This window comes from Rasamsonia emersonii (genome assembly GCF_000968595.1).
Source record: "Rasamsonia emersonii CBS 393.64 chromosome Unknown ctg1118621760002, whole genome shotgun sequence".
Classification (NCBI taxonomy): domain Eukaryota; kingdom Fungi; phylum Ascomycota; class Eurotiomycetes; order Eurotiales; family Trichocomaceae; genus Rasamsonia; species Rasamsonia emersonii.
The window spans coordinates 97,910-122,629 of record NW_013563285.1 but is presented as its reverse complement, the minus strand read 5'-3'; the positions used below and the strand labels follow the sequence as shown (position 1 = coordinate 122,629).

General features: G+C 50.6%; 10 protein-coding genes across 10 annotated transcripts; 6 read left to right on the top strand and 4 right to left on the bottom strand.

Moving 5' to 3' along the window:
• Positions 1–440: 440 nt before the first annotated feature.
• T310_1760 (Homeobox and C2H2 transcription factor) lies at positions 441–3,143 on the top strand (the record flags this gene model as incomplete). The annotated part of the gene is made up of 1 exon (XM_013475379.1): positions 441–3,143. The coding sequence occupies one exon, from the start codon at positions 441–443 to the stop codon at positions 3,141–3,143; it is 2,703 nt and encodes a 900-aa protein (XP_013330833.1).
• Positions 3,144–3,863: 720 nt separating this feature from the next.
• T310_1759 (uncharacterized protein) lies at positions 3,864–6,554 on the top strand (the record flags this gene model as incomplete). The annotated part of the gene is made up of 8 exons (XM_013475378.1): positions 3,864–4,284; positions 4,326–4,859; positions 4,916–4,930; positions 5,092–5,177; positions 5,212–5,316; positions 5,377–5,413; positions 5,540–6,408; positions 6,471–6,554. 8 exons carry the CDS (start codon positions 3,864–3,866, stop codon positions 6,552–6,554), a joined length of 2,151 nt encoding a protein of 716 aa, XP_013330832.1.
• An 882-nt stretch (positions 6,555–7,436) lies between these two features.
• T310_1758 (uncharacterized protein) lies at positions 7,437–8,933 on the top strand (the record flags this gene model as incomplete). The annotated part of the gene is made up of 3 exons (XM_013475377.1): positions 7,437–7,547; positions 7,604–8,007; positions 8,057–8,933. The coding sequence occupies 3 exons, from the start codon at positions 7,437–7,439 to the stop codon at positions 8,931–8,933; spliced, it is 1,392 nt and encodes a 463-aa protein (XP_013330831.1).
• Positions 8,934–9,368: 435 nt separating this feature from the next.
• On the top strand, positions 9,369–10,985 carry T310_1757 (CUE domain protein; the record flags this gene model as incomplete). The annotated part of the gene is made up of 1 exon (XM_013475376.1): positions 9,369–10,985. One exon carries the CDS (start codon positions 9,369–9,371, stop codon positions 10,983–10,985), a length of 1,617 nt encoding a protein of 538 aa, XP_013330830.1.
• Positions 10,986–11,659: 674 nt separating this feature from the next.
• On the bottom strand, positions 11,660–12,669 carry T310_1756 (uncharacterized protein; the record flags this gene model as incomplete). The annotated part of the gene is made up of 2 exons (XM_013475375.1): positions 11,660–11,792; positions 12,062–12,669. 2 exons carry the CDS (start codon positions 12,667–12,669, stop codon positions 11,660–11,662), a joined length of 741 nt encoding a protein of 246 aa, XP_013330829.1.
• A 632-nt stretch (positions 12,670–13,301) lies between these two features.
• Positions 13,302–14,479, top strand: T310_1755 (Peroxisome biosynthesis protein (Peroxine-7); the record flags this gene model as incomplete). The annotated part of the gene is made up of 2 exons (XM_013475374.1): positions 13,302–13,465; positions 13,567–14,479. 2 exons carry the CDS (start codon positions 13,302–13,304, stop codon positions 14,477–14,479), a joined length of 1,077 nt encoding a protein of 358 aa, XP_013330828.1.
• A 1,450-nt stretch (positions 14,480–15,929) lies between these two features.
• On the top strand, positions 15,930–17,402 carry T310_1754 (uncharacterized protein; the record flags this gene model as incomplete). Its single annotated transcript, XM_013475373.1, has 9 exons — positions 15,930–15,971; positions 16,035–16,069; positions 16,129–16,214; positions 16,269–16,433; positions 16,490–16,512; positions 16,579–16,616; positions 16,669–17,056; positions 17,149–17,285; positions 17,348–17,402. 9 exons carry the CDS (start codon positions 15,930–15,932, stop codon positions 17,400–17,402), a joined length of 969 nt encoding a protein of 322 aa, XP_013330827.1.
• A 923-nt stretch (positions 17,403–18,325) lies between these two features.
• On the bottom strand, positions 18,326–19,376 carry T310_1753 (DUF1014 domain protein; the record flags this gene model as incomplete). The annotated part of the gene is made up of 4 exons (XM_013475372.1): positions 18,326–18,476; positions 18,553–19,053; positions 19,123–19,223; positions 19,323–19,376. 4 exons carry the CDS (start codon positions 19,374–19,376, stop codon positions 18,326–18,328), a joined length of 807 nt encoding a protein of 268 aa, XP_013330826.1.
• A 424-nt stretch (positions 19,377–19,800) lies between these two features.
• On the bottom strand, positions 19,801–21,575 carry T310_1752 (JmjC domain protein; the record flags this gene model as incomplete). Its single annotated transcript, XM_013475371.1, has 2 exons — positions 19,801–19,872; positions 19,944–21,575. The coding sequence occupies 2 exons, from the start codon at positions 21,573–21,575 to the stop codon at positions 19,801–19,803; spliced, it is 1,704 nt and encodes a 567-aa protein (XP_013330825.1).
• Positions 21,576–22,199: 624 nt separating this feature from the next.
• T310_1751 (GTP-binding protein Obg) lies at positions 22,200–23,876 on the bottom strand (the record flags this gene model as incomplete). Its single annotated transcript, XM_013475370.1, has 1 exon — positions 22,200–23,876. One exon carries the CDS (start codon positions 23,874–23,876, stop codon positions 22,200–22,202), a length of 1,677 nt encoding a protein of 558 aa, XP_013330824.1.
• Positions 23,877–24,720: the final 844 nt, after the last annotated feature.

Here is a 24,720-nt window from a genome sequence, read left to right as displayed (position 1 = left end):
CTGGGAACCCGAGCAAAGAAAAGACCTCGAGTTCCAGCTGATCTCTGTCCTCACCGCTCCTGATCTGACTGACACGATGTCATGACGTTCGGACGCTGCTGTCTTGCTGGCCGGCGCGCTCATATTCCTTCCATTTTTGTCCTCTCCGGCTCGCTGGCTCGTCCACCCCGCGAGATCGTTCAAGCTTGTTCTCCCCGTGAACTGTCTCATAGCCATCGACATCATAATTGCCAGCTCCTGTTAATTGTCATTACCACTGATTATTCTGACCTTCATTTGTCTACAATTTCCAGTCTTTGTCATCGTCTCTTTCAGCTAGGGCCACCCAATCGTTCGGGGTCCCGCCCGGGGTGATATCTCCGTGGATGATTCTTGTCCGCAGCTGAAACAACACAGCCTCGGGTAGGGATCTCTGTCGTTTCTGTTCCTGTAATCAAACTATGGAGTACTTCGACTTTGACGAGGCGTCGTTTGCCTCCAATGCCCGAGAGGACGACGTGGCGTCGGATTACCTGGAAGTGGACGAGGCCGATGCCACCGAGAGGTACGAGTCGCTCTTCCACGACAAAACCTTTGAGCTGCACAGGGATGCCGCACCTGCCGACTCCAATGACTTCGCCGACCCGGAGCCCCCAACGCAAACTGGGGATGATTCCGCCGTCCCGGAGCCCGATGCTGGCGGTGATTACCCCATGTTCCGTGCCAAGGAGCCCTGCGACTTTTGCGAGCGGATGGGCCTGGACTGCTTTATCATCCAGCGAGGTGTGCTGAACAACGGCTGCACCTGCTGTATCTCTCTGTATCGCGAGTGCAGCTTCACCCATGCCAGGGAGCCGGGCAAGTATCTGGCTACCCTACATCCCGTGAGTGAAGACGTCGACATTCCCACCGGCGGTCCCAACGGCAAAAGGGCCCTCAAATCCCTTGGCGACGACCTGGACGGACGCTCCAGGAAGAGTGGTGCTCGATTTCCGCGGGAGGCCGTTCGCATTCTGAAGAACTGGCTCTCCGAACATTACCAACACCCGTATCCCACCGAGCAAGAGAAAGACGAGCTGAAAGAGAAAACGGGCCTGAAGCGAAGCCAGATCTCCAATTGGCTTGCGAATGCTCGCCGTCGCGGGAAGGTCCGGCCCTCTCCAAGGAGCAGCAGCCCGCCTGTCGCGGGCGGTCTTGATGTCCCAGGACGATCATCATCGTCTTCTGGAGGCCTTGATCTCTCGTCAATGACACCCCTTGAACGTTGGAAACACTCTCCCCCAGAACACGAAGCCGCCTCGACCAGTGCCATTATTCGCGCCATGGCCAACCCACCATTCCAGCCTCCGGAGAAACAGCAGAACCAGCAGCAACGTCCGTCCCAGTTTGGACATGGGCGCTCGCTGTCCCGGAAGACGGGCTCGAGCAATGACTCCAGCTACAGCTCCATGTTTCATGCCCCGTCGGTCAGCAGCTTGGACACCGAAAACCGGTCGTCCATCTCGGACCTCTCCTTTGCGTCGGCCTTCTCCCATCGTTCTTCCCTGAATTCGTTCGGTTCGATGGATCGAAAGGAACGCCGCCGTCGCCGCAAGCCGGCAGCTCCCACCCCGATCCTGGATCGACAAAAGACTCGAGGGGCTCGGATCTTCCAGTGCACATTCTGCACGGACTCGTTCCCGGCCAAGTATGATTGGCAGCGCCATGAAAAGTCACTGCACCTGGCTCTAGAAAAATGGACCTGTGCTCCCCAAGGGGGGATTGTGACCACGAGTGACAAGAAGAAGCTCTGCGTTTTCTGTCGCGCGCCGAATCCCGATTTCGAGCATCTGGAATCACATAATTTCTCCTCCTGCCAGGAGAAGACAGTCCAGGAACGGACCTTTTATCGCAAAGATCATCTGAATCAACATCTGCGTCTGATGCACAATGTGAAATTTGATCCATGGATGGAGAATTGGCGAAGTACCACCACCGAGATCAAATCTCGGTGTGGCTTCTGCAACGCGACTTTCACCACGTGGAAGGACCGGGTCGATCATCTGGCCGCCCATTTCAAAAATGGAGCGGACATGGCGCAATGGCAAGGCGACTGGGGCTTCGAACCATGTGTCCAGCGTCTCGTCGAGAACGCGATCCCACCATATCTTATCGCACAGGAGCGGGCTTCGATGGATCCGTACAAGGCCTCCGCCTCGAATCTGCCCGGTTCGGGAGGGAGGTCTGGAAATCAGTCGAACCGTTCGTCAGTCCACCAGCCCGTTTCACAGAATACGAACTGCTACCAACGCCTTGAACGCGAATTGAAGGCTTATATTCGGCGTCAGGTCGAAGCCGGGACCATACCCACGGATACAGATATCCAGTACGAAGCTCGCCAGATCATCTATGGAACGGATGATCCATGGAATCAGACGAGTGCAGATAATCCCATCTGGCTGAGCAACTTAAAGCGGGATTGCGGACTTGAACCGATTCCTGGATCGGATCACAACCAATTGGCCAACCCAGGGATGCAGCAGCTGTATGCAGCCGCGGGTAGCTTGCAACAACCGCCCATAGAGACAAACCCTATGCCAGGATCTCTCCGTAACTCGTGGCCCAGTAACACCGGCCTCGAGAGCCCTGGGTTGTCTGGTCCAGAGTTTTCGGGCTCGATCTTCAGCCCGGCCGGATTCCACACCGCCGCCCCGAGTATGCCAGCAAGCCTGGCTGGCAGTTTTGTGGGTAGTGCCGGGGTGTCGTCTGCTGGCCCTGTTTCTGGAGTATCCGCTGGTTGGAGTGGTAGCTTTTCAGCTGGGGTATTATCGTCATCGGCTCCGAACAGCGCGCCTGTAACAGTAGATCCTCTGACGCAGATTGCTCTCACGCAGATGAGCTTTGATCCCGAATTCCTGGAGCAACTGAACGATCAGTACGGTGAAATTCCTGACACGGTGGAGGGTCTGGGTGGAAATTTTGATACCCAGGGGTTGACAGGCGATCATCCTTATGCGACAACCACAACAGCCCGGGGGGGAGATGTTTTCTCTAATACGATGCTTGCTACCTCTGGTCCGGGGTCTAAGCCGATCTCGATCCCAGGCGCCGACGTTAATGATCCTGGCCCGCAACAGCAGTTCGTTGATCCGTCGTATTTTGGTGCGTCGAGCTTCCACGGGTGATCGGATAGCGAGTCGCTTGAGATATGACTTGACATTTGTATTCTTTACGCCATCTATAATACGGTAGTGATTTTTGACAAAAGGCAGTGTGGATGAATAACGTAATGCGACAAGTAGATGGGATGGCTGTATGGACAAGGAGAACAAGATATATCTGTGGATATGTTGGATTTACTTTGGAATATATTGTGCATGGAGTGATCTGGAAGATGAACTGAGTTATTTATCCCAAACAAACAAGCTTGTAGCCCATGTACACGCCCTTTGCTTGTTGACCAGTTCCTTTTATCTGATATCATTGGTCCAGTGATCAACGATAGGGCGTGTCTTGTGCCAGACCTGGGCCGTGCCATGTATACCCCACTGGTAGGCATCAACCCTGTTGGCCTTCGGTCAATAATAGCGCCGCATGGCTGGATATCGCACAAATTACCTGATTTAACAGTTTTCTCTGTACTGTTAAAGATACATGTCATGCCCTGCACGTGCATGTGCATCTTATCAACGCTTGGTGGGGCATTCCACCCAAAGGTGAATTGACATGTGAAAGCCATTTAAGCCGCCACCGGCTGCGATAACTCGCAATTGCAATTATAATTGCCTTATTTCTTTGTATTTTTCCTTTCCTTTTACAGCCTTGTACATATTTTGTTACTGCAATTCATGTATTTATGAAGCTGGATCGGCTGGCTTGTGCATTCCTCCAATTTCGAGGTCACCATGGCCCAATGGACGGTTTTTGAACGGACTACCCTCCACCCTACTGAACTCTCTTCACTGTACACGATGCTCCCGGCCTCTCTGCAACAACGAATACCGCGTCTGTGCTCTCTTCGTCGGTCGATCATTTCGTCGCAGGAACTGCACAGCTCCTCCTCAACTCGAGATTCGCATCGCGGATTTGTTTCCGCCTCCGAACCTCAGTTAGAATGCTATGATGCGAAGGGCGAATTGATGGGCGATCCTTCACATCCAATGACAGCAGACAGTCAAGAGTCGCTGGCCAGCTCGTCGTCCGGAAATCCCTCCGGGATCTCAACGCCTGAGGTGGACCGTTCGACTGCTTCGAATTACGAGACAGATTCCGGACTGAGGTGGAATCGCGTTGCTCCAGGCATGTCTCATCCTAGAGCTTTGTGCTGTCCGTCAAAAAAACAGCTAACCGGAGTAATGACATGACAGCCTTCAATCTCCTCCGCAATGCCGGCTTTGAAGCCCAGCAGCCCAACTCCGACAGCCGTCTCGTGCGAACGCTGTACATAAATGGTCTTCTCTATCTCCTGGAGGCGCTACCTGAAGATTTGACCAGTGACGAGGTTCGCTGTATCCAGAATCGTCTTCCAGAACCCGTGAAGTCTACCCTTCCCGAGGCAGATAGTCGCAGCCAGCCAGGCAAACCGGGACGATTCCCAGGGCAGGACCAGCCGTCGTATCTCCACCGCATCCTGGCTACCATCATTATCTACGGCTTCCTCCTGGCGCAGCTGCTCATTCCCTACGTGAAGACGTTCCTGCACAACGTGTATCTATATGAAAGGCATCATCGCATCACGGAGCGGCTTGTCGCGGCGGTCCTGGAAACGGCCGACAGTCTGGGGAAAGGCGGTGCCAGTTTCGGTTCGGCCCTCGTGAGGCTCAGCGAAGGCAGGGTGGGCGCCGCCGTCTCCAGCTTTACGGCGTGGTGGATCGAGGGTATCGCTGGTGGAGTCTATGAGGGTGTGTCTGAGGGCATGGTCATTCTAGGGTCGAGTCGTCCTAATACGGAGTTGCAGCGCCAGGCTTCCTAGGTATGTACATACATTTTCTTTCGGTAATTTTCCTTGTCGATATTGTTGATTTCGGCAGTTATACATACTCCGTATCCTTTGGTCTTTCTTCTTGGTCTATTTCGGTAGTACTTTTTGTTATCATGCAATTGGTTATGTGACACGATTTGACGCATGTAAAGAAAGATACCTTCATATGTGGGTCGCATCAGATCGTGGGATGTCTCCGTACAGCGAATACGGAGTTAGCGTACCGACCGCGATGCGGGTCCGCCTCCGAGCCCAATAGCGATAATTAATAGCTTCCTGCTTCCAAGAACCTCCTCAGTAAGCTCTCCGCGGATCATGTCGTCCCACAAACTTCCCAATCTCCCTTCCTTACGCAGGCACCAACTCCTGTTGGAATTGTGAGTTGAAAAAATACTGTTGTCATGGAAGTGACTCGGAATTGGCGCTGATGACCACAGTGCGAGTCTGAAACATGCTCCCCCGCCAGGAGTCTACGTGAGCATCAATAGTCCTGGAGATCCTACTTTCTGGAGTGGAGTGTTGTTCGTGAGGAGTGGTAGGTTGAATTTTTGCTTTGCTATCTTTTGTTTATTGCCCAAAGCTAATGGAGTCTCTTTATAGGCCCCTATGCCTCTGCCATCCTTCGCTTTCATATCCGCTTCCCTCACAATTACCCTGATCTCCCACCGCTCGTCACTTTCACGACCGATATATTCCACCCGCTCATTGTTCCGCTGACGACCTACATTTTTACCACTGGGTCCTCGAACGAAGATCCAGTCAGCGCGACTGATGAGGAGAGGTTACCGCCAGGCGGATTCAGCCTTCGACATGGTTTCCCGCACTGGTTCGGCCGGGCACAAAGGACGGCTGCGAACTCGGTAGCCACGTCAAGAAATGTGAGTGGAAGTGCCTCTGGCGAGGCGAAAGCAGATTCAGCGGGAGCAGAGTCGCCGGATGCCGGGAGCAAGCCAGCTGGGGAGGGTGACAACACTGGAGACAATCCGCAGAATGACCCAGCCGCGCCGTCTACGCCGAAGAAGAAACCAGGAGATGATGCCAATGTCACGTCGCCATCACGAGGAGCATCGGACAACACTCAAAAAGATACCCCTTCCCGCATATCACCTGCTCCTGCCGCGGCTCCCTACCAGGAAACCCAGAAGACCGTCACGGTAGTGGAGTTGTTGAACTATATTCGGTCCACATTTGATGACGAGACCATCCTAGATTCCCTTCCCCTCGAGGCGGCTGGGAACCAGGGGGCGTGGCATGCATGGAGAGCACACAGAAGAACTGTGAAGGGGTTGAAACGCGAGTCAAAAGGGACAGATACACCGGACGGCAGCGCGAAAAAGGGAACCCCGCAGGCGCGTCCACCAGGCGAATGGAATTGGGAAGGCGTCTGGGCCAAGAGAGTGCAAAGCTGCATCGAGGCCAGTCAGTCGGATGCCATTCTATTCGGGAACGCTCGCGGTGGAGACGACTCTGTAAGTGTATTTAACTGCATCTAATTTGTAGGCAATATCTGCTGATGGCTGTCTTTCTCTAGATACGTTTTCTCGATATGGATGAGGCTAGTTTACAGAGTGTGAAGGAGAGGATTATTCGTCCAACAGAGAAGGTTCAAGAGTGATAGGAAATGTTTACCTTTTTTATTCGTCTCTTTTGCATTGCTGTTCGTTATACCCCCTACAGTTTTGCCGTATATACCTTGTGTATTAGACTGGGTTATGACAGCATATATTTCCATGGCTAGAGGACTTTGTTAAATAGTGCAGTTTTTCAACTGGTGCACCTTCCCTATGCGGCAAGTGAGCGAGTGACTGCCTCCGAGGCGGTTGCCTTCTTTATTTCCTCGCGTCGTTGAATTCATTCCTTGGCAGTAGTGACAGCCCATCCATTCTTCAGAAGTCGTCGTGAATCTTGTCCAGCCAGGACTGCATCCGATTCACTTCTTTGTCTGTTGTGATTCACGATTTTCACGTTGGACATTCTCCGCCAACTCATCGATATGTCCTTGAATTCATTCGATCTTAAAACTACAGTCCTTATTCTGTCCTTGGTTATCGTGCCCATCGTTGTTCTCATCTGTATCCTTGCTATTGCTGTGGCCTGCTCTGAATTCTGGAGTTCCAGACACTGCAACTTTCGGTTCTGGAAGAGATCAGAGAATAGCAACCATCAGAAAAGTCGTTCTGACCCTCCACGCACCTCGACGTCTACCAAAGGCACTGATTGTACAGAGAACGACCTCGAGTATCAGGACCCGGTCCAGGGGAGGGAGCATGTCTAGCTAGCTAGGCCTTGCATCGCTTGCTTTTATCATCAGTCTAGTACAGTGATGGCTGAGCGCCCAGAACCGCTTCGTATTTGCAAGAGCTCGATCTCGCCTTTTGTGACAGCTGTCGACACCAATCCCAGATTTCCGCCTCCGGTTCCCAGCAGAAGTTCGTCAATGAAAACCAACTCTAGAAATGCCTCCAATAGCTCTACATCCACAGCGATAACGCCACCCATGGATGCTGGTTGTGAACGCTTGGAGGTTCGCAAGATCCGTAGCGCCAGTGTTGGTGGCTCACGCGCAGGAACAAAGGAAACAAGCCGCGTTCATCGACCATCCGCTCCGGTATGCTACCTATCATATGACGTGATTTCATGGACTAATCGCTCAGCATGTTTTAGTTTGCAATTCACAAAGACACATCTCATGCGAATGAAGACAAGCTTGAACGCAGACAGCGCATCATATCCAAATTCTTTCGAGCCTTTGACCCCAGATCTAGAAGCCAAAGCCTAGGCGACAACCCTGGCAGAAGAGCCACTTCTTATCCTCTAACTCCAAAATCAACTCCCACTCCCCGATTAGGCAGCCAGACTTCTTCGAACGTGGGCCAATCGTTGAGACTTCCCAATTCGGCTCCGATAACTGGAGTGCAAATGGAACTGTGGCCGGTGAGATGCGAGGTCAACGATGAAAAGTCTCTGACCTGGGTCGATATCGAGATTACAGCAGATGTCGACATGGAGGGAGGAATGCTTCCCGAGTCTCTAGAACCCCTGGACATTGTCATCATTCTTGACATCATGTTAGTTGTCCCACCCTGTTTTGATTGTGTTGACTAACTTTATCATCAGGGAGGATTCGCCGATATCGATGTTGCAATACGTCGCAAACGCAGCCTACTTATTGGCTTCAGAAATGGTCAAATGCGACCAATTTGCTATTGTCTGCGTCGACAACAGCGAAGAAGGGGGCTTACGAGTTCTGCTGCCACTAGATTGGTACCCTTTAAGGGGCGTGAAAAAGGTCTTGGAGAAACTCCCAGATCATGCGTATGGCATATGGAATCGCTGTGGGCTTCAGAGAGCGATTCTTCGAGCGTCAGATATGCTTGCACAAGGACATCCGAAAGATGCTTTGTCCCATATCTTCCTTATCACTGCGGATCGTCGGGGAGCTCTAGTTCCCAAAATCCACGCGGGCGTCGGGTTTCACACCATCTCTCTTGATCCTCATATTGACCTAGGTGGTCCGGGCCCTTGCGGATGGCACATATATCCTGATAAATATCCTGATATGAAAGCGATCCTTCCGGAAAATGAGAATGCTGTTCTGATGAACAAAATACTCCGCGCCATGACGCAGCTTCGCACAGGACTAGCGCCGGGTGTCGTGAGGGATTTGGTATTGGAGCTCGCGCCTGGTATGGGGTGTTGCATCGAGTCTGTGACCGGAACAACTTATCGGTCTAGGCTCCGTCCAGGTGAGAAGTGGGCATTGTCGGTTCAAGTGAGGATGCCGGATGAGCTCGAGCTGGATGATGGAAGCCAAATCACGGATGCTTCAGATGGTGGAATGGTTGAGGACTTAATGTACCAGTTGCAGAGGATGCTGGGCACAGAGGGTGTGATCCTAAATGCATCTCTGCAGTACAGTCATTCATTGCTGCCGGTTGGAACTGTCTGCATGGGCGGGCGCTGCCGGGGGATTCAAGGCCCTCAAGTCGCCTGAATACTGTAACTAGCCTTCATCCTGCCTACCATTAAATGATCAAGAATGCCAATGGTCACATAGAGATGCTAGGTATCTTGGATGGTTTCCAGCTTTGTTATTGAATCTATGTAGGCATGGAGACGTCAATCTGAACTTCTTAGCAAATCTTATTTCGACTAGTAAATACTCTGTCAAAACTGGCGTACCATAGGAGATATGACCTAATTTTTACGTACATATCTAGTGCCCAAGAAGTACATGTGCCTAGGTATGTCTCAATGAGATGTTGATTCTGATTGGTCAATTTGATCATATGTCACGTGCAACTGATGATATCGCGTTGTCGCCATTGGATTTGGAGCTTCATACTTCTCCTCCCGTGCAACATGCACGGAGAAATAAAAATAAGTAAATATAATCAGAAATGGTTCCCAGAAGGAAAGAAACGCCAATATGGATGAGTCTGTTGTTCCCCGGAAACGCCGAAGGCTCTTTTTTGAGTCTTATTCGGGGCCGGAATCAACAAATGTCGACGGGAATACTATTACATGTGCCTCTATGAAAGAGCAGCAGCAGCAGCAGCAGAAGCTCCCACAGACGAGCAGCACGGATGAAAATAGATCTGTTGTATCCTGTGAGGAGGAGAATGGGAGACCAGAGGAAAACAAATTTGAAGAAGAAGAAGATGATGATACAGACGTGAAACTTGCCCGACTGCTGTCGCTATTCCCGGACATGAACGAAGCAGACCTGTTGGATGTTTTGGTCGCGTATGATGGGTGCGTGACAGCGGCGTCTGCTGCGTTGGAAGCAGCGTCGTCACCACGGAAGGAAAAGAAACCATTGGCCAAGACTAATTCAACTGCTGCAACGCCTGGCATTCAGACATCATTATTGTCGTCTTTTCCGATGTCATCGTCCAAGAGCATCACGAGCGCTGAGACGTCAAAATCGCTGACGAAGAAGGGCAAGACGCTGTATCTCTACGCCCCGGAGGATATTGCCCGACACACGCCCTGCACCATCATCCACAATTTCCTCCCTCCCGAAGAGGCCGACGCGCTCCTGGTCGAGCTGCTCGAGGAGTCCAAGACCTTTCAGCGGCCCACCTTTCAGCTCTTCGAGAACACGGTCCAGAGCCCGCACACGGCCAGCCTCTACGTGTCCAGCACCGAAGACCTGGTGCAGCAGACCTCGCAGTACGCCTACAACGGGTCGTACCGGAAGGACGTCCGCCAGCTCACGCCGCGGATGCGCGCCGTCTCGGAGAAGGTGCAGCGCGCCGTCAACGAGGAGATCCGGAAACGCATCCAGACGCATTACCCCGGAGGCAAGAAGCTGCGGTACCAATCCCCGAAGGAGTGGGTGCCCAATGCCGCGTTTGTCAACTGCTACACGGGGCCAAGCGAGAGCGTGGGCTACCATTCTGACCAGCTCACCTATCTCGGGCCCCGGGCGGTCATTGGCAGTTTGAGTCTGGGCGTGGCGCGCGAGTTTCGAGTGCGGAGAGTGGTTGCTAGAGATGGTGATAGTGACGATAATGATGCTGATGATGATGACGACGACGATGATGACGAGAATGATTATGATAGCAATAACGATGAGAAACGAGCAGACTCCCATTCGACGAATCCAGCTTCCTCCGTAAAGAAGAAGAAGAGGAAACCCACCACCAAGACGAAAGATTCGATAGCCGACGCCCAGGGCCAAATCTCCATCCACCTCCCGCACAACTCCCTCCTGGTGATGCACGCCGAGATGCAGGAGGAATGGAAGCACTCGATTCCGCCGGTGCAGACCATCTCGCCGCACCCGATCTCGGGCAACCGTCGCATTAACATCACCTACCGGTGGTACCGCGAGTCGCTGCATCCGCGGTACACGCCGCGCTGTCGGTGCGGGATGCCGACGGTGCTGCGGTGCGTGCAGCGCAAGAAGGAGACCCGCGGGAGATACATGTGGATGTGTCATGCGGGATATGCGCCGGGGAAGAAGGGGTGTTCGTTCTTTCAGTGGGCGGAGTTTGATGATGATGGTGAGCCGATATGGAATAATAAACAAAAATCGTGAGGAAATGTGAAAAAAAAAATAGTATTAATTATTAATGTTAGTAATGATGAAAATATTAAGCTTGGACAAGGAACATTGGTCGAGTATGGTTCTGTCATTGTTCTCAAGCTGTCTATAAATCGTTCCTCTCCATGTATATAAGCCTTATTTTAAAGATACATCTGCCCCATCTCGTGATGGATGATAGCACTAATATACCAAGAATCATCAAGCCAGGCACTAATATCATATGATATCAAGTTCAACTCCTAGCTAGGAAGATCACCTTTATATATTCGTTCAAAGAGCGACGGCTTAATATGCCTCCTTTGGATTTGATTTAATTATAACTAATATCTCATCGACTGCTTTTGGATAGGTGGTACGTAAAAAGTCATCATCAGTGATTGGCGTAAGCCCTAACAGGAGATCCCTACCTATAGTTCGCGTCCCCTGATTCGCTCACAGCGGACATTCTTTCTCGCTTGGGTACTTGCCTCTCTGGGAAGGCGCCGCGAATCCGAGCCCGAAAAGAGAAACGAAACTGTTGCATCTATCCAGATTTCGGATTCTGCTATGCTTTATTTATTTACTAAGGCTAATGAGTGGCATGACTGTTGTGCCTTGACTACCTGGATCTTCAAATAGGTTCAAAAAAAAAGAAATGCGACCAGATTCATGAGGTCTGTCCATAATTACATGTTCGCAGAGGGCAGCAATGACGACCTAGAGACCATCTCGACCGCCACTGCTGAATCAGAGAAATCCAAGATGGGCTGCCGTGATGGGTTAACGTAAGTATCGTCACCCATATCATCAGATGCAATGCTAAGCAGTCAGCGTTATGAAGTACACCCGCATATGGACTGTCGATTCAGACTGTCGAGATAGTCTGGTCTATGTACGAGCTGTCTTGGCGTGATCCAGCTCGCCAGCGACGGAGAATCGTCAAGACAGATGTCGTTGCAGCTGATGATTATTCCGCTGTGGTTCATTGACCTCGTCCTGGACATGGAGGTCAAGACTCATCTCTTCCCTTGAATATTCGACCAGCTTCATAAAACGCTGAAAGTCTCTGGTCCTGAAGCCCAGCATACACCTCCATGAGAGACGAAAGGGTCACCGTTGTCCAGCCAGGGTAGGACGAATCGGTTTCTTGTGAAAAGTCACTCAGCTCCTGCGGATACAGTGACTCGACGGCGATGATGCGACAGCCCGAAAAGTCCGACTGGTCTTCTGCAGACGCCGACGTGTCGAGAACCCGGGTGAAATCCGCCAGACACGCATCGTCCACCATCAAGCACATCCTCAATCGCACGGGCAGATTCATCCGCGGCAAGGACAGGGAAAGCTTCCAATCCCGGAAGGCTTCTCGGATGGTGTCTTGATCGGCGTCTGCGTAAAGGACGGAAGAGGTGAACACCTTCGACGCATACGTCCGCTCAAGCATGGCCCGTTGTTCCGGAGTGCCGTCGAGAATGGGCAGGCCTTTCCTGACCTCGTCGTTCAACGCCCGCAGGAACAGCGGGAAGAGACGGTCAGAGTCGGGAGCATAGGTGGTCCGGTAGACGATGGGACCCCAAGTCAGAGTGAGAAAATCGCGATCAGGCCCTGGCGGCTGCGCTGTGAGGCCTCGTTCTTCGCCGAGGCGGTAGACCTGCCGGTGGAGGAAATCATTTGCGGGGGTGGTCCAAGCAGCTGACATGGCGAGTCGTTAGTATATATATTTATCTCGAAGTTTATGACACCAGCAACAACTGCTCATAGTCATCTACGGATGGAGGTGATGTCCTGGACAACATGATGTCAATGTGACATGACTAGCTGTGTTGTCTACTCTTACACCATCTCCCTTTTTTTTTTCAGTTCAAAATGCATCTACTCTGGATGCAGCCATAAAAAAAATAATAGATATATATGCAAAAAGCAAAAAGACAATTGACAAGGGTGGGATTCGAACCCACGCCCCTTTCGAGACACGGAGATCGACTGGAGTTCGCCAAACGACCTGAACCGTGCGCCTTGGACCACTCGGCCACCTTGCCGGTTTTGGTAGAGCCGCGCCAGCGGTGTGCTTTAAGAGGCAAGTTTGATGGTTCCGCGGTACAACCTCCGGAGTAAGCCCGCCAGTCAACCTCGGCCACTGTCACGCCGGCATCACGTTCACTCACGATCAACCTCAATATTGCCGTCTGCAAAGCATTCCCAGGCAGACGATGAGCCAAAGACAGCGGATGCCGGACATGATGACATGACTTGACATGAATCGTTACCATTATCATCCTCCCTGACAATTCCCCCGTACACGCACTTGATTTTCGTCTCGTCTTCGGCACCATGCTCCAGTTCCGCACCGAGGGATTCAACGGATCCGCCGTCAAGTACTCGCCCTTCTTCGACAACCGCCTCGCCGTCGCCGCGTCGGCCAATTTTGGCCTCGTGGGAAATGGCCGTCTGTACGTGCTGGAATTGACGCCGAATGGCATTGTCCCGTTGAAATTGTATGTCCTGTCTTCCCCACTACCCCGCAGCGATATCTCAGAAGGACAGATAGATATTCTTCGCCTTTATTTGTACATGCATGTCTGACGAATCTTTCTAGCTACACCACCCAAGATGCCCTCTATGATCTCTCCTGGTCCGAAATCAACGAGAACCAGGTCCTGGTAGCCTCCGGCGACGGCAGCATCAAACTGTTCGACAGCGGGGTCGACGAGTTCCCCGTGCAGGCATGGCGCGAACACAACCGCGAGGTCTTCGCGGTGCATTGGAACCTGGTCGCCAAAGACCGCTTCTGCTCCAGCAGTTGGGACGGTACCGTGAAGGTCTGGTCGCCGCGCCGGCCGGAATCCCTCCTCACCTTGCCCACGCACAGCTGCACCTACTCGGCCGCTTTCTCTCCTCATTCTCCTGACATCCTTTCCTGCGTCACGTCCGACTCCCACGTGCGCGTCTACGACCTGCGCACCCCTGCCTCCGCCAAGAACCATCTCACCGTGCAGATCCCCATCCACGGCCCTGCATCCACGCTCGTGCCGATGAAGCCGGGCATGGCGCCGCAGCCGGCTGCCGCTCCGCCGTCTGAGTGTCTCACGCACGACTGGAACAAGTACCGGCCGTCGGTCGTCGCCACGGGGGGCGTCGACCGGACTGTGCGGACGTTTGACATCCGCGCGCCGCAGCAGGGACCGTTGTCGGTGATGCCGGGCCACGACTACGCGATCCGCAAGCTGGCCTGGTCGCCGCACCTGTCGAACCTCCTGCTCACTGCTAGCTACGACATGACGTGTCGCGTCTGGACCGACCGGTCAGATGCCCCGGGGGATGCTGACCCGATGCGCGGGGGGCCGAGTCCGATTCTGGGCGAGGAACTCGGCCGGATGGGACACCATACAGAGTTCGTCACCGGTGTGGACTGGTGTCTGTTTGGTGCGGAGGGATGGTGTGCCAGTGTGGGGTGGGACGAGCGAGTATTCGTCTGGGATGTGCGGGCGTTTATGAATCGCCCATTGTAGGCTGTCCGCTATTTTCCTACATGACCTAACTACCCAGGGTAATGTCATGCAAAAATGCATCTCCTCGATTGCCGCTTTCTGACTGAGTCCCCGCTGCTCTGCTCCCTTGCTAAAACCCTCTAGCTCACGTACTGCTCCTGTCTGCTCATGCCTGCTCGCCCTGAGCTCCTATTTCTGGCCTCTTCTCTGCTGCGGCCTCACACTTATCCTCCCCCTACTATCAATGCATCTTAGGCGCTCTATTGTGTTGATACTATCGGCTTTAAATGAGATACCTCCTGATTACTTATTCTTGACTACTAAGGCCAATTTGCACCTACACAATTAGCCATAAGATGATCGTGGTCTTATAATAGTAATGGTCACACAGCTATATAGTGATCTAGGATTTATTGTGACTTGGTGATTATCTTATTTTCTTTTTGGTATTGTTACCTATACTTATTCGTTTTAGGAGCTACTTTTTTTATATATATGTCTCTTAGCTTACCTTAGTACTATTCTATCTTTAATTGATTATACTTAGTGTCGTGTCGCGGTACAAGGACGTACCTTGACGGACCAGAGTATGGACGGTCCAACCTCGTCACATGGACGATCCATTCCCATCACGTGTAAGGATCGTCCATAATTTGTACTCCGTACGTAGCCGGAGGACCTTTTTTTTGGTTCTCCCATCAAGCTTAGCACCTTTAGTCAATGGCACCCCTAGGTATTTAGTTGCTACACTTAGTTTATATCTAGACTCTAATATTACTTTATATCTACCTAGTACGGTAATACCCTTAAAAAACAATCTTAAAGCCTTCTTTCAGTAAAAGAATTATTTAGATAAGAATTTAAAAAAAGAATTCATAGCAATAAAATCTATAATTATTTTCTTCAATAAAATAAGAGTAAGTTATTAAGATCTATTAGATGTCTAGCAAAAGTTAGTCATCTTTAGGTATCTATTATATCTTTTCAGTACTATCTCTTGTACCGATAGGGGCTAGGCTAGGTGATGGCCTGTTAGCATTCCTCTCAGGGCGACTATTTCTGCGAATGTCATCCTCCTCAATTACGAGTCACAGAACAGCAAGAATTCGCCCGCGGCCGAAAAATCAACCGACAACCATGTTCGACTCGCACTTGCATAAGTTAGTTGCCGTAATAGGCCATGTACACCGAACCCTTGTCATCTTTCCTGGAATCCTTCCACTTTACGAGTCAGCCTGTCCACTACTTCTGCATCGGTGTGCCACTCACCACAGCAGGCCCAGCGCTCGAATTCCTTCGAAAGGGTTCACGTGGGCAATGCCAACGATGTGATAGCCATTATCTCTCTCTACATAAGCGAATGTTCCCCTCCGTGGGCCATCTGCCTACCAGTGACCTTCATCTTCTCTGCTCAGAATTCTGACACCTTCGACCACCCCTGTTTTGTCGGCGCAGAAGCAACCTAGTAATCATGATTGGGGAGGCGAACCCTACAATTGAAATTGATGACAGGGTAGGCACAATGTACCCTGATTCCCCAATCGTGGGTCACTATTAAGGAATGACTTTTATCTAGGTTACTGAAAATGATTCGACCTACGGAGATGAACTGTACGCAACTTGTTCCTGGCGGCATGCTTTCTGGATGTCTGGACACTGATCCGTACCAGATCGGGTTACAGCGCCTCTCTGACCTCCTCAGTTCTCAATTTTCGAAAGGAGAACGGCAGAACATATCATGGATACCGTGATGGCGGTAAGTTTCATTATACAGAAGGAATTGATAATTACTCCTGCTGATAATATAAAGCTTACCTCCTGCCCAATGATGAGGATGAGGCAGAACGACTCGACATGTTGCATGAAATGACATTGACCATCATGGATCGGAAGCTCTTTCTTGCCCCGATTGGCGATTCCCCTCAGCGAGCCATTGACCTTGGCACTGGAACAGGAATCTGGGCCATTGATTTCGGTAAGATCGAGCAGCAGTATATACCTAGGTATGACTTCCTATTAACCATCCTACAGCTGAACAGTTCCCTTCTGCGGAGGTAGGCAGAGACTATTACCAGGTACCTGACTAAGGAAGCATTGTGCTAAATTCCTCATGTGCCTAGGTCACTGGGGTCGATCTCAGTCCTATTCAGCCATCCATGTACGGAGTAAGTCTTCTTCTTATCACAAAATCAATTGCTAATTATCCCTAGGGTTCCTCCAAACGTGAAATTTCTTGTCGACGACATCGAGGCGGACTGGGTTTATAACCAGCCTTTTGACTTTGTCCATGCCCGATTCCTTGCAGCTTCTATGAAGAACTATAAAAGGCTAATACAGCAAGCCTATAACAACACTGTCCCTGGAGGCTGGGTGGAATTCCACGACTGGGATGCTGTGCTATACTCTGAAGATGACTCTCTCAAGGATACCGCTCTCCAGCAATACTATGATGTTGTCCGCAATGCATTCATAGGGTCAGGATATGAATTAGATCCTGGCCCTAAGCTAGAGGGGTGGTTTCGTGAGGTAGGCTTCGAAAATATCCATGTTCAGAAGTATGTGGTGCCTCTGGGAATCTGGCCAAAGGATGAACATTTGGTAAGCATGATATCTGAAAATAAAGGAGAAAAATAAATATGGAAATTAACGTAATGAGCTAGAAAAAAATCGGCTTGTGGAATCTCTTCCAGGTGGAGACTGGTTTTGAAGCTTCTGCCATGGCTGTCTTAACCCGATATGCAGGATGGTCTAAAGACGAGGTCACTGTCCTAGTCGCGAAGGCAATGAATGATTCCAGGAATCCCAAGATTCACTCATTTTATCATTTGTGAGCAGATAGATAATCCTTCTAATCTGTTGCACAGAAACTCACTTGCTTACTTATTATAGCTATGCTGTATACGGCCAGAAGCCAAAGCCTAAGGGGCAAGAAAACGAAAACTAGGCTTGGAATGACGTTGTCATCTGCTTTAGTCGTTTCCAGTATTTGAAAAGTTCCGTGAAGAATTGTTGTCGCGGAAGAACTTTGAGCTCTCTCTCTCTGTCCACTTTTCCTGTTAGGAGTACATTTCGTTGCAGGAGAAATTTGCCTGTAGCAATCTTTTTGGAGGAAGCAAAGGAAAACAGCAGAATTGGAATGCGACATGATCAAAGTATCTGCGAATTATTATCTGATATTTGTTAAGAACTCATTAATAAACTCCTGCATATCACCCCCAGGCCTTCTTCCAGCAAACAACCGTCCCCTTTCCGTCCTCATCCTGGATGAAAGACATGATATGACATACATAACATACATGGCATGCGACTCCTGCCCATGCCTTGTACTCTATGACTTACTACGCTTGGTATACAACACGTCTGAGAAGAACAGGTGAATAATCTATATATGAGTAAATGCGCCTAGGTTGAGACGAGAAGAAGCGAAAAGAAGAAAGGAGATTACGCTTCTATTCATCTATCTATGTTGATCAATGCATCGGTAGATATGAAAGAAAATTTCTCGTTTCATTCGTGCCGTGCTTCTTTCTTTTCCTGCAGGCACGTTGGTGGTGTACCAAGCCATGGGGACTCAAAATCAGACAAGACCAATCCAAACCAATCAATCCAAACAAATGTTGCTGTCATTAAGTACATACAGTGTATGATGTATAGCGTGTGAGGTGGGATGAGGTTAATTAGGTAACCTGATCTGGCATGGTCCTGGTCTGTCACATAGATGCATATATAGCTTTCAGATCCCCAGAATAACATCTCCAGCAAAGATCGGGTATGGTGTAGCGGGCCATAGCTGTTTTTCACACAGCAGACCCCGTCGAGTCCCGGTACCCGAATATAAATTATTGCTTCTCTGTTCTTTTTTTTTTTTCATTTTTGCCTTTTTCGTTTATCCTTTATCCTTTTGGATAAGGAACCAATCCCAGCGTATTCGAGATCTCCAGGAGTATGGTTCAATGTCGTAGGTGATGAACCCATTTTGTCATCGTAGTCGTTCGTAGTCATCGTCTTCTTCTCCCGCCTAGATCATCATCCATATTATATCATACCAAACAGAAATTGATCGTTCCTTTTTTTTCGCTTATTTCTCCGCCAACCGCGCCTCAATCTTCTTCCTCTCCGCCTCCTTCACCCGCGCGACCTCCTCTTTCGTCGCGTCATACGCCACATGCACCTGGTTGAACGGGTTCTCGGGGCTCTTGTCGAACTCCTTCTTGCATATCTCGATGCGCTGCTGCCTGCGCAGGCCCGGGTGCTCCTTCTCGATCTCGGGCAGACGGCGAGCCTCGTACGCCGCGTAGGCGGCCTTGTACCGTCGCTCCGGGTGTCGGTCGACCTTGGTCGTGTCGGGGCTTGTCGTGAGGGAGAGCGCGTCGAGCGCGTTTTCGATACCCGAGGCGTTCAGCGTCGGGGCCTTCTTGCTGCTAGGATCACCGTCCAGCTGCGACAGGTCCAGCGTGCCGCGCGTCTTCTTCTGTGCAGTCTTTGCGCCCGCGCCTTTGGCTTTTGAGGGGAGTGAGGCTTCTTCAGCGGCGAGGAGGGCGTCTCGCTCGGCTTTCCTGCGGGCGGCTTCGGCTTTCTTTGCTGCTTCTGCTTCCCTAAAAATGACAGTGTCGTTAGTAAGGGCGAAAGGGAAAATATCTCACAGATATGATATATATACTCACTTCTTAGCATTCGACTTGGTGCCCTGCTCCCAGAGCTTGTCTTCTTCAGCTTTCCGCTTTGCCTCCTCGGCGGCCTTCTTCTGAGCTGCGGCTTCCGCTTTCTATAGCATTTCAAGTCAGTATTGTATCCAAAGGAAAAAAAAAAGATGGTATCGATAAATAGTATATGTCCATGACTACTGCGGGGGTGGGGTACTCACTCTCGCGTTTCCCGCCGCCTTCTTGGCGTTCTCTCCCATTTTCTTTCCGCCCATGGTGGTTTGGCTTAGCTATATATGCAGGACAGAAGACAAAAACAATAAGAAATAGTGGAATAAGAAATGTCAGGGAGGATAGGAGGGTGTGGTGTGGGTTTCGTGATGATTGCTCTTCCCGAGCGTAAATAATTTAAACTATCGATTGTGATAACGCCCGCGCCGCTCCGCGCCACGCCACCCGCGGAATATTAATGGATGAATGCACTGGATGACTAAGGAAGCTAACTACCTACCGATTGAGTAAACCGTCAACAACAGTCACAAGAAACAAGCTGTATTTATTTTAGCTGGTATCCCTGTTCAGCTACAGGACTTGAATCGGATAAAAATAATAAAGAGTCATTAAAAGATACAGGGTCAGCACTCGACTAGCGAAATTCTAATGCAAATCACTGGATAACCTGATATTCGAAGCTAGAGACTATGTACTGTACATAACTGCTAGGTACTCGTCATCATAATCGCTCGTTCTAAGGCCTTTCGCTGTTCCCGTCTATTTGAGCAATTCGTGTCAAGTCGATATCTCATCACGCTGATAATAATTCACCCCCACCAGAAACTCACGCTGATACCTGCCTTCAGTCCACGCACGTAATGCCACCACCCAACTGGGATATACAAACATTCGCCCTCCTTCAGTACCGTCTCGACGTATTCCGCCTTCGAAAATCCCGGCCACATCGACTCCCACTGTTCCGACTCGGCTGGCGACAGCTCGATCGCCGCGAGATCGACCTGCGACGTGTTGGACATGTCGATTAGCTGCTCTCGCTGCTCGTGATCGTTGTCGCTTGAAGGATGATCAGCGCCCGACTGTCCACCACCTGGGTTAACCGTTTCCATCCCACGCGGATGGATCTGTGACGCTGGCGTGTGTGGCGAGTATAGACGAATGTACTTGGCACCCACCACCTGCACCAGGATATTATGGTACGGGTCATGGTGGAGAGGAGATATCGTCCAAGATGGTCCGATCCAGGTATTGATTATTGGGTCTTTAGGCACACCGAGATCTGAATCCTGGTCCGACGAGTTCCCTGCATGGTTCCCCTTGGACGACAGATCTCGAAGATGATTTTGATCGTCTATACTGACATTGATCTTTTTCGACGCTCCAGATGATTTGGCCTCTCGTTCACGTTGCTTTTTCTCGTACACCGGGGTCCCAACTTCAGGACCCGGCGGATCGATGTAGCAGTAGTCTGGCACACATACATCCTTTCGCAGCGCCGGAATCTGCGAGAGGAGATTGTGCTGTGCCATATACCCCGTTTGGCCAGAATCGTCATGCGTCTTTTCTCCGTTCTTGTTGACGTCTGACTTCTCAGACCGCCAGAGATACTTTTCCACAAACTCCTTGAAGGGCATGATTCGCTGCCCCCATCCCTCATCGGTATATGACCGCCCAATCTCCACTGGCACCAGTCTCCTGCCATCAAAGGTCCGTTGAAACCAATAGTCCCGTGATGTCCATGGCCTCGTCGATAGCGCCGGCCAGTGGTCCACAGCATCCGTAATCACCAATGGCGTGCGGACAATCTGTATGTGATGCTCGATCGCGTCGAAGGAGGGAGCCGAGACCCGGGGAACAGGGTGCTTCAGTTCTGGGGCTGGAGCTGCATCCGGAGGGAATAACGGGGGAGACAACTTTCTCCGTTTCGCGGGATGGCATCTTGTCTCGCCGTCGCTCGAGTCGCGTTCTGAAGTTCGATGGTCTTTAGGCGTCGTCGTCGCCGCCTGTAGAGCGGAGAAGAGAGACTCAATGACTGATTCGCGCAGCGGAGCTCCTGTCATGATCAATGCCATGTCGAGGTAGCGAACCACGGACTCCAGCCATGGAGCCTGGGGGTCGATCGTGGGCTGTTGTCCTGTAGTACAGTCCGCCTGATTATTCCTGAGTGCTGAGCTCTCCCCAGATTGCTTCTCCTGATTGTTTCCATCCTGCTGGAGACCCTCGCGGATCAAGAGACTTGCTTTCACGAGACTCGCGTCCGTGTATAACCGACGCCAGCAATCCTTCACATCCTTGAACGGGAACTCGCGTAGTTTCGCGTCGGCCAGGCGGAGTGCAGTATCGGGGTCGTCCCGGAGGAGCGTACGAAGCTTGTCGGAGTCATGGTCGAAGCATTCTTGGATAGGATCAGTGGGGGAGGGATTGTGGATGGACTCCAGAAGAGAATCAACGAGAGCTTGCATGGCATGTGCGCCTTGAAGCGGGTGAAGGGGAAAAGACACGGACGAAAGGACAGATCATGAAGAAGAAAATTGCGAGACGAGGTCTTCTGACAAAATAAATCAAATGGCGGCACTTGGTCGAGCTTGTTGTGGGGTTCTGCTGGATTTCCAGAAGCTTTGGGAGCTGACCGCGCGCGGACGTGGTTCACGTCATCCGTCGCTAAGGGAGCGGCCCCAGAGGAAGCCTGTCACTATTTAAACCCACGATGCTGCAGGTGGCTACCAATCACGCGACAAAGGTTTTTCTTTCTCTTTGACAGATCTTATCTTATCATTAATCAATCCTACTGAACACTGCTACTCCGTGCTGATCTCTTTGTTTGCTTTGAATGATTCAATAGTCACATGTCTCAAATTATATTCTCACCAACTATTTGCAAATAGAGTCTTTCAAGAACATGTACCATAGAAGATAATAATAGTTTATAATACATCTGTCAGAAGTCAAATCGGAGAGCGCTCGACCTGGCGTGATTAGTTGAGTCATCATCTCGTATACATGTCCTATTTTCCCATGCCCTGCAAAATCCTTTGCTCTTTATAAATACAAGTAATGCTCATGCTGTAGAAGAATGGAGTTCAACTTCAATCAAGGAAGCTCATGACTAGGCGTGGGATCTTATCGACTCCCTCTGCTCTTAGAGCACTCACGGGAACCACATAGAGGCGCTCCCTATATCCATCTTGATGGCCACTAGGGTGCTCGACGACGCCATTTTGCACCTGCTGAAGGTAGTCCCGCAGAGCCAAGAAGTTCTCCTGAGTGTTCGGTAAGTCTGCCTTTGTAGCGACAACGAACCAGGGTTTGATGTAAATCGGTGGGAGCGTGAGAGGGGGCAGCGAACTTCTAGGATGGGCTATCCCTGCGTCGGTAACAGGAAACTCTGAGTCACACTCTCCCTCAATATGCATCACAGGCGGCCCATCTCCAAATGGATTCCAGGAAATGAGGTCATCCTGCGCGCCGTCGTCGGCCTTCGCATTGCGCATCCGGTCATATTCACCAAGCTCACGCCACAGCTGCTTCAGAGTCTGAACCGGATCTCCCATACTGAGATCGACCACGAAACCCAGTATCCGCGCTCGCTCAATGTGCCGAAGGAAACCTAGACCGAGACCACGATCCAAATGAGCATCTTCAACAAGACCGGGAATGTCTGCTATGGTGAAATTGGTCCGGGGTGCCTTTTTGTTTGATGATTCGACAAGGGGTCTTCCTTTGAAATTATCGATCACCACGGTACCGATATTGGGCGTCAGAGTGGTAAACTCCCAATTTCCAATTCGCGTGCGGCTGTTGGTTAACGACCGGAGCAGTGTGCTCTTCCCTGCGTTAGGATAGCCGACTAGGCCAACATCAGCGAGCAGTTTCAGCTCCAACTCCAAGTGCAACGTCAGGCCTTCTTCACCCTTCGTTGCGAATTTCGGTCGCGAGATAGAGCGCGACACAAAATGTGGGTTGCCAAAGCCTCCAACCGCACCAGCTGCGAGGAGCATTGGCTTGTCCATGTGCTTGGACAAGTCTAAATGAATGGGCGCTTTTGGTTCCATCGCGGCTAAATTGGACCTTCGGGGCGGAGGTAGCGGTGGAAAGGGCATTGTCAGGAAGTCTGACGGCTGCGACCCGGGGTAGAGCACCCAGCGGTCTCGTTGAAATGCCATCATCTCCAATGACTCCTCTTCGTCCAGTTCCCCACTCAGTCTGTTGAACTTCCGCTCTGCCTCCGCCACGGGGTCATATCTGCCCACCTCCCGGACCACGGTTCCAACAGGTACCTGTATCAAAACATCATGGCCCCGTTTCCCACCTTGACTCTTCCCTCGCCCATTCCTCCCCCGTCCGGCTCTGATGACTCCTCGACGCGCCAATTTATGCAAGCTTGTGAGACCTTCGACGGCTTGGATGTAGACGCTACCTCCGCTACCGCCATCACCGCCGTTTGGAGGGCCTTCTTCGATATACTTTTCCCGTAGAAAGGAGACACAACCGTTTCCTCCAGAGCCAGCCACCACAGTTATGGAGCATTTGTCTTTAAATAGGAAACGGGAGTAGTCGTCCGGCGACGGATTCAGGTGAGAAAGATCTGGGGAGGATTGCGCAGCTCGTTCAGATTCGTTGGATTTGACGTTGGTCGTGGTACTCTGCCATCGATAGCATCGCAAGAGTCTGCCAGCTGCTTTCTGGGTGACAGACCTCGAGTAGCTGGGCGCGCCGAGGAAAGGATAGAGAAAAGATAATATGGCCGTCTGGGGTTTTGCCATTGTGTTGTTGTATCAGTTAGCTGCCAGGCAAAACTTTGGCAGAGGGCGACAACGATGCTTAGCAATCACTAAGTATTTCATGCAAGAACTCTCATGTCGCCTCAATTATCTGCACGAATTATTTAACAACAGCTCAGCAATTGGAAGCTATGAATGGCTGGGAGTTTTGTTGCATAGGACCGTCGATTTGGACCTAAAAGTCAATCACGTGAAGTAAAGCTATAGATCACGTGACTCTGTTTTTCCTTTCTAGGGTTTATCTCTTCCTCCATTCTATCGAGGTCAACTTGTGCGTACCATAGCTAAATTGACAAAACAATGAACAGTTCTAGGTTGGGACTTGTGACTGCTAATTTCAAAGCCCTCTTATGGCATTTTATCATTCTCATACGGCCTACAGTCTAGTCCTCCACTTTTTCTGTGACTTAAATAAAAATGACATAAATACAAATACCAAACATTGATTATTATACTCAGTTCTTATGTTTTCTTTTCTTTCTAGTGCTTGGTCATACTCCTATATGCACTTTTATTTTCTAGGGTGAATGCTAAGATTTATTGCTGTATAAGTTAGTTGGGTTTGCTATTCAAAAGACTATATGTAGATCTATCTATTAAGACTACTTCACCAGCGTTTTATGTAATTGAGAGGGCGATGGCAGCAGATACATACAAGGTCTCTCTAGTAGTAGGCAAGTACGGTCTCTAGGGGCATGGTAGGCAGCATCTAAGGTCCAGAGTCCTATAATAGTTGATTACTAACCCTTGGAGAAGGTAGGTTAGGAGTTGAATCTTATGAAGAAAGCATTATTATTATTATTATTATTATTATTGCAAATCACCT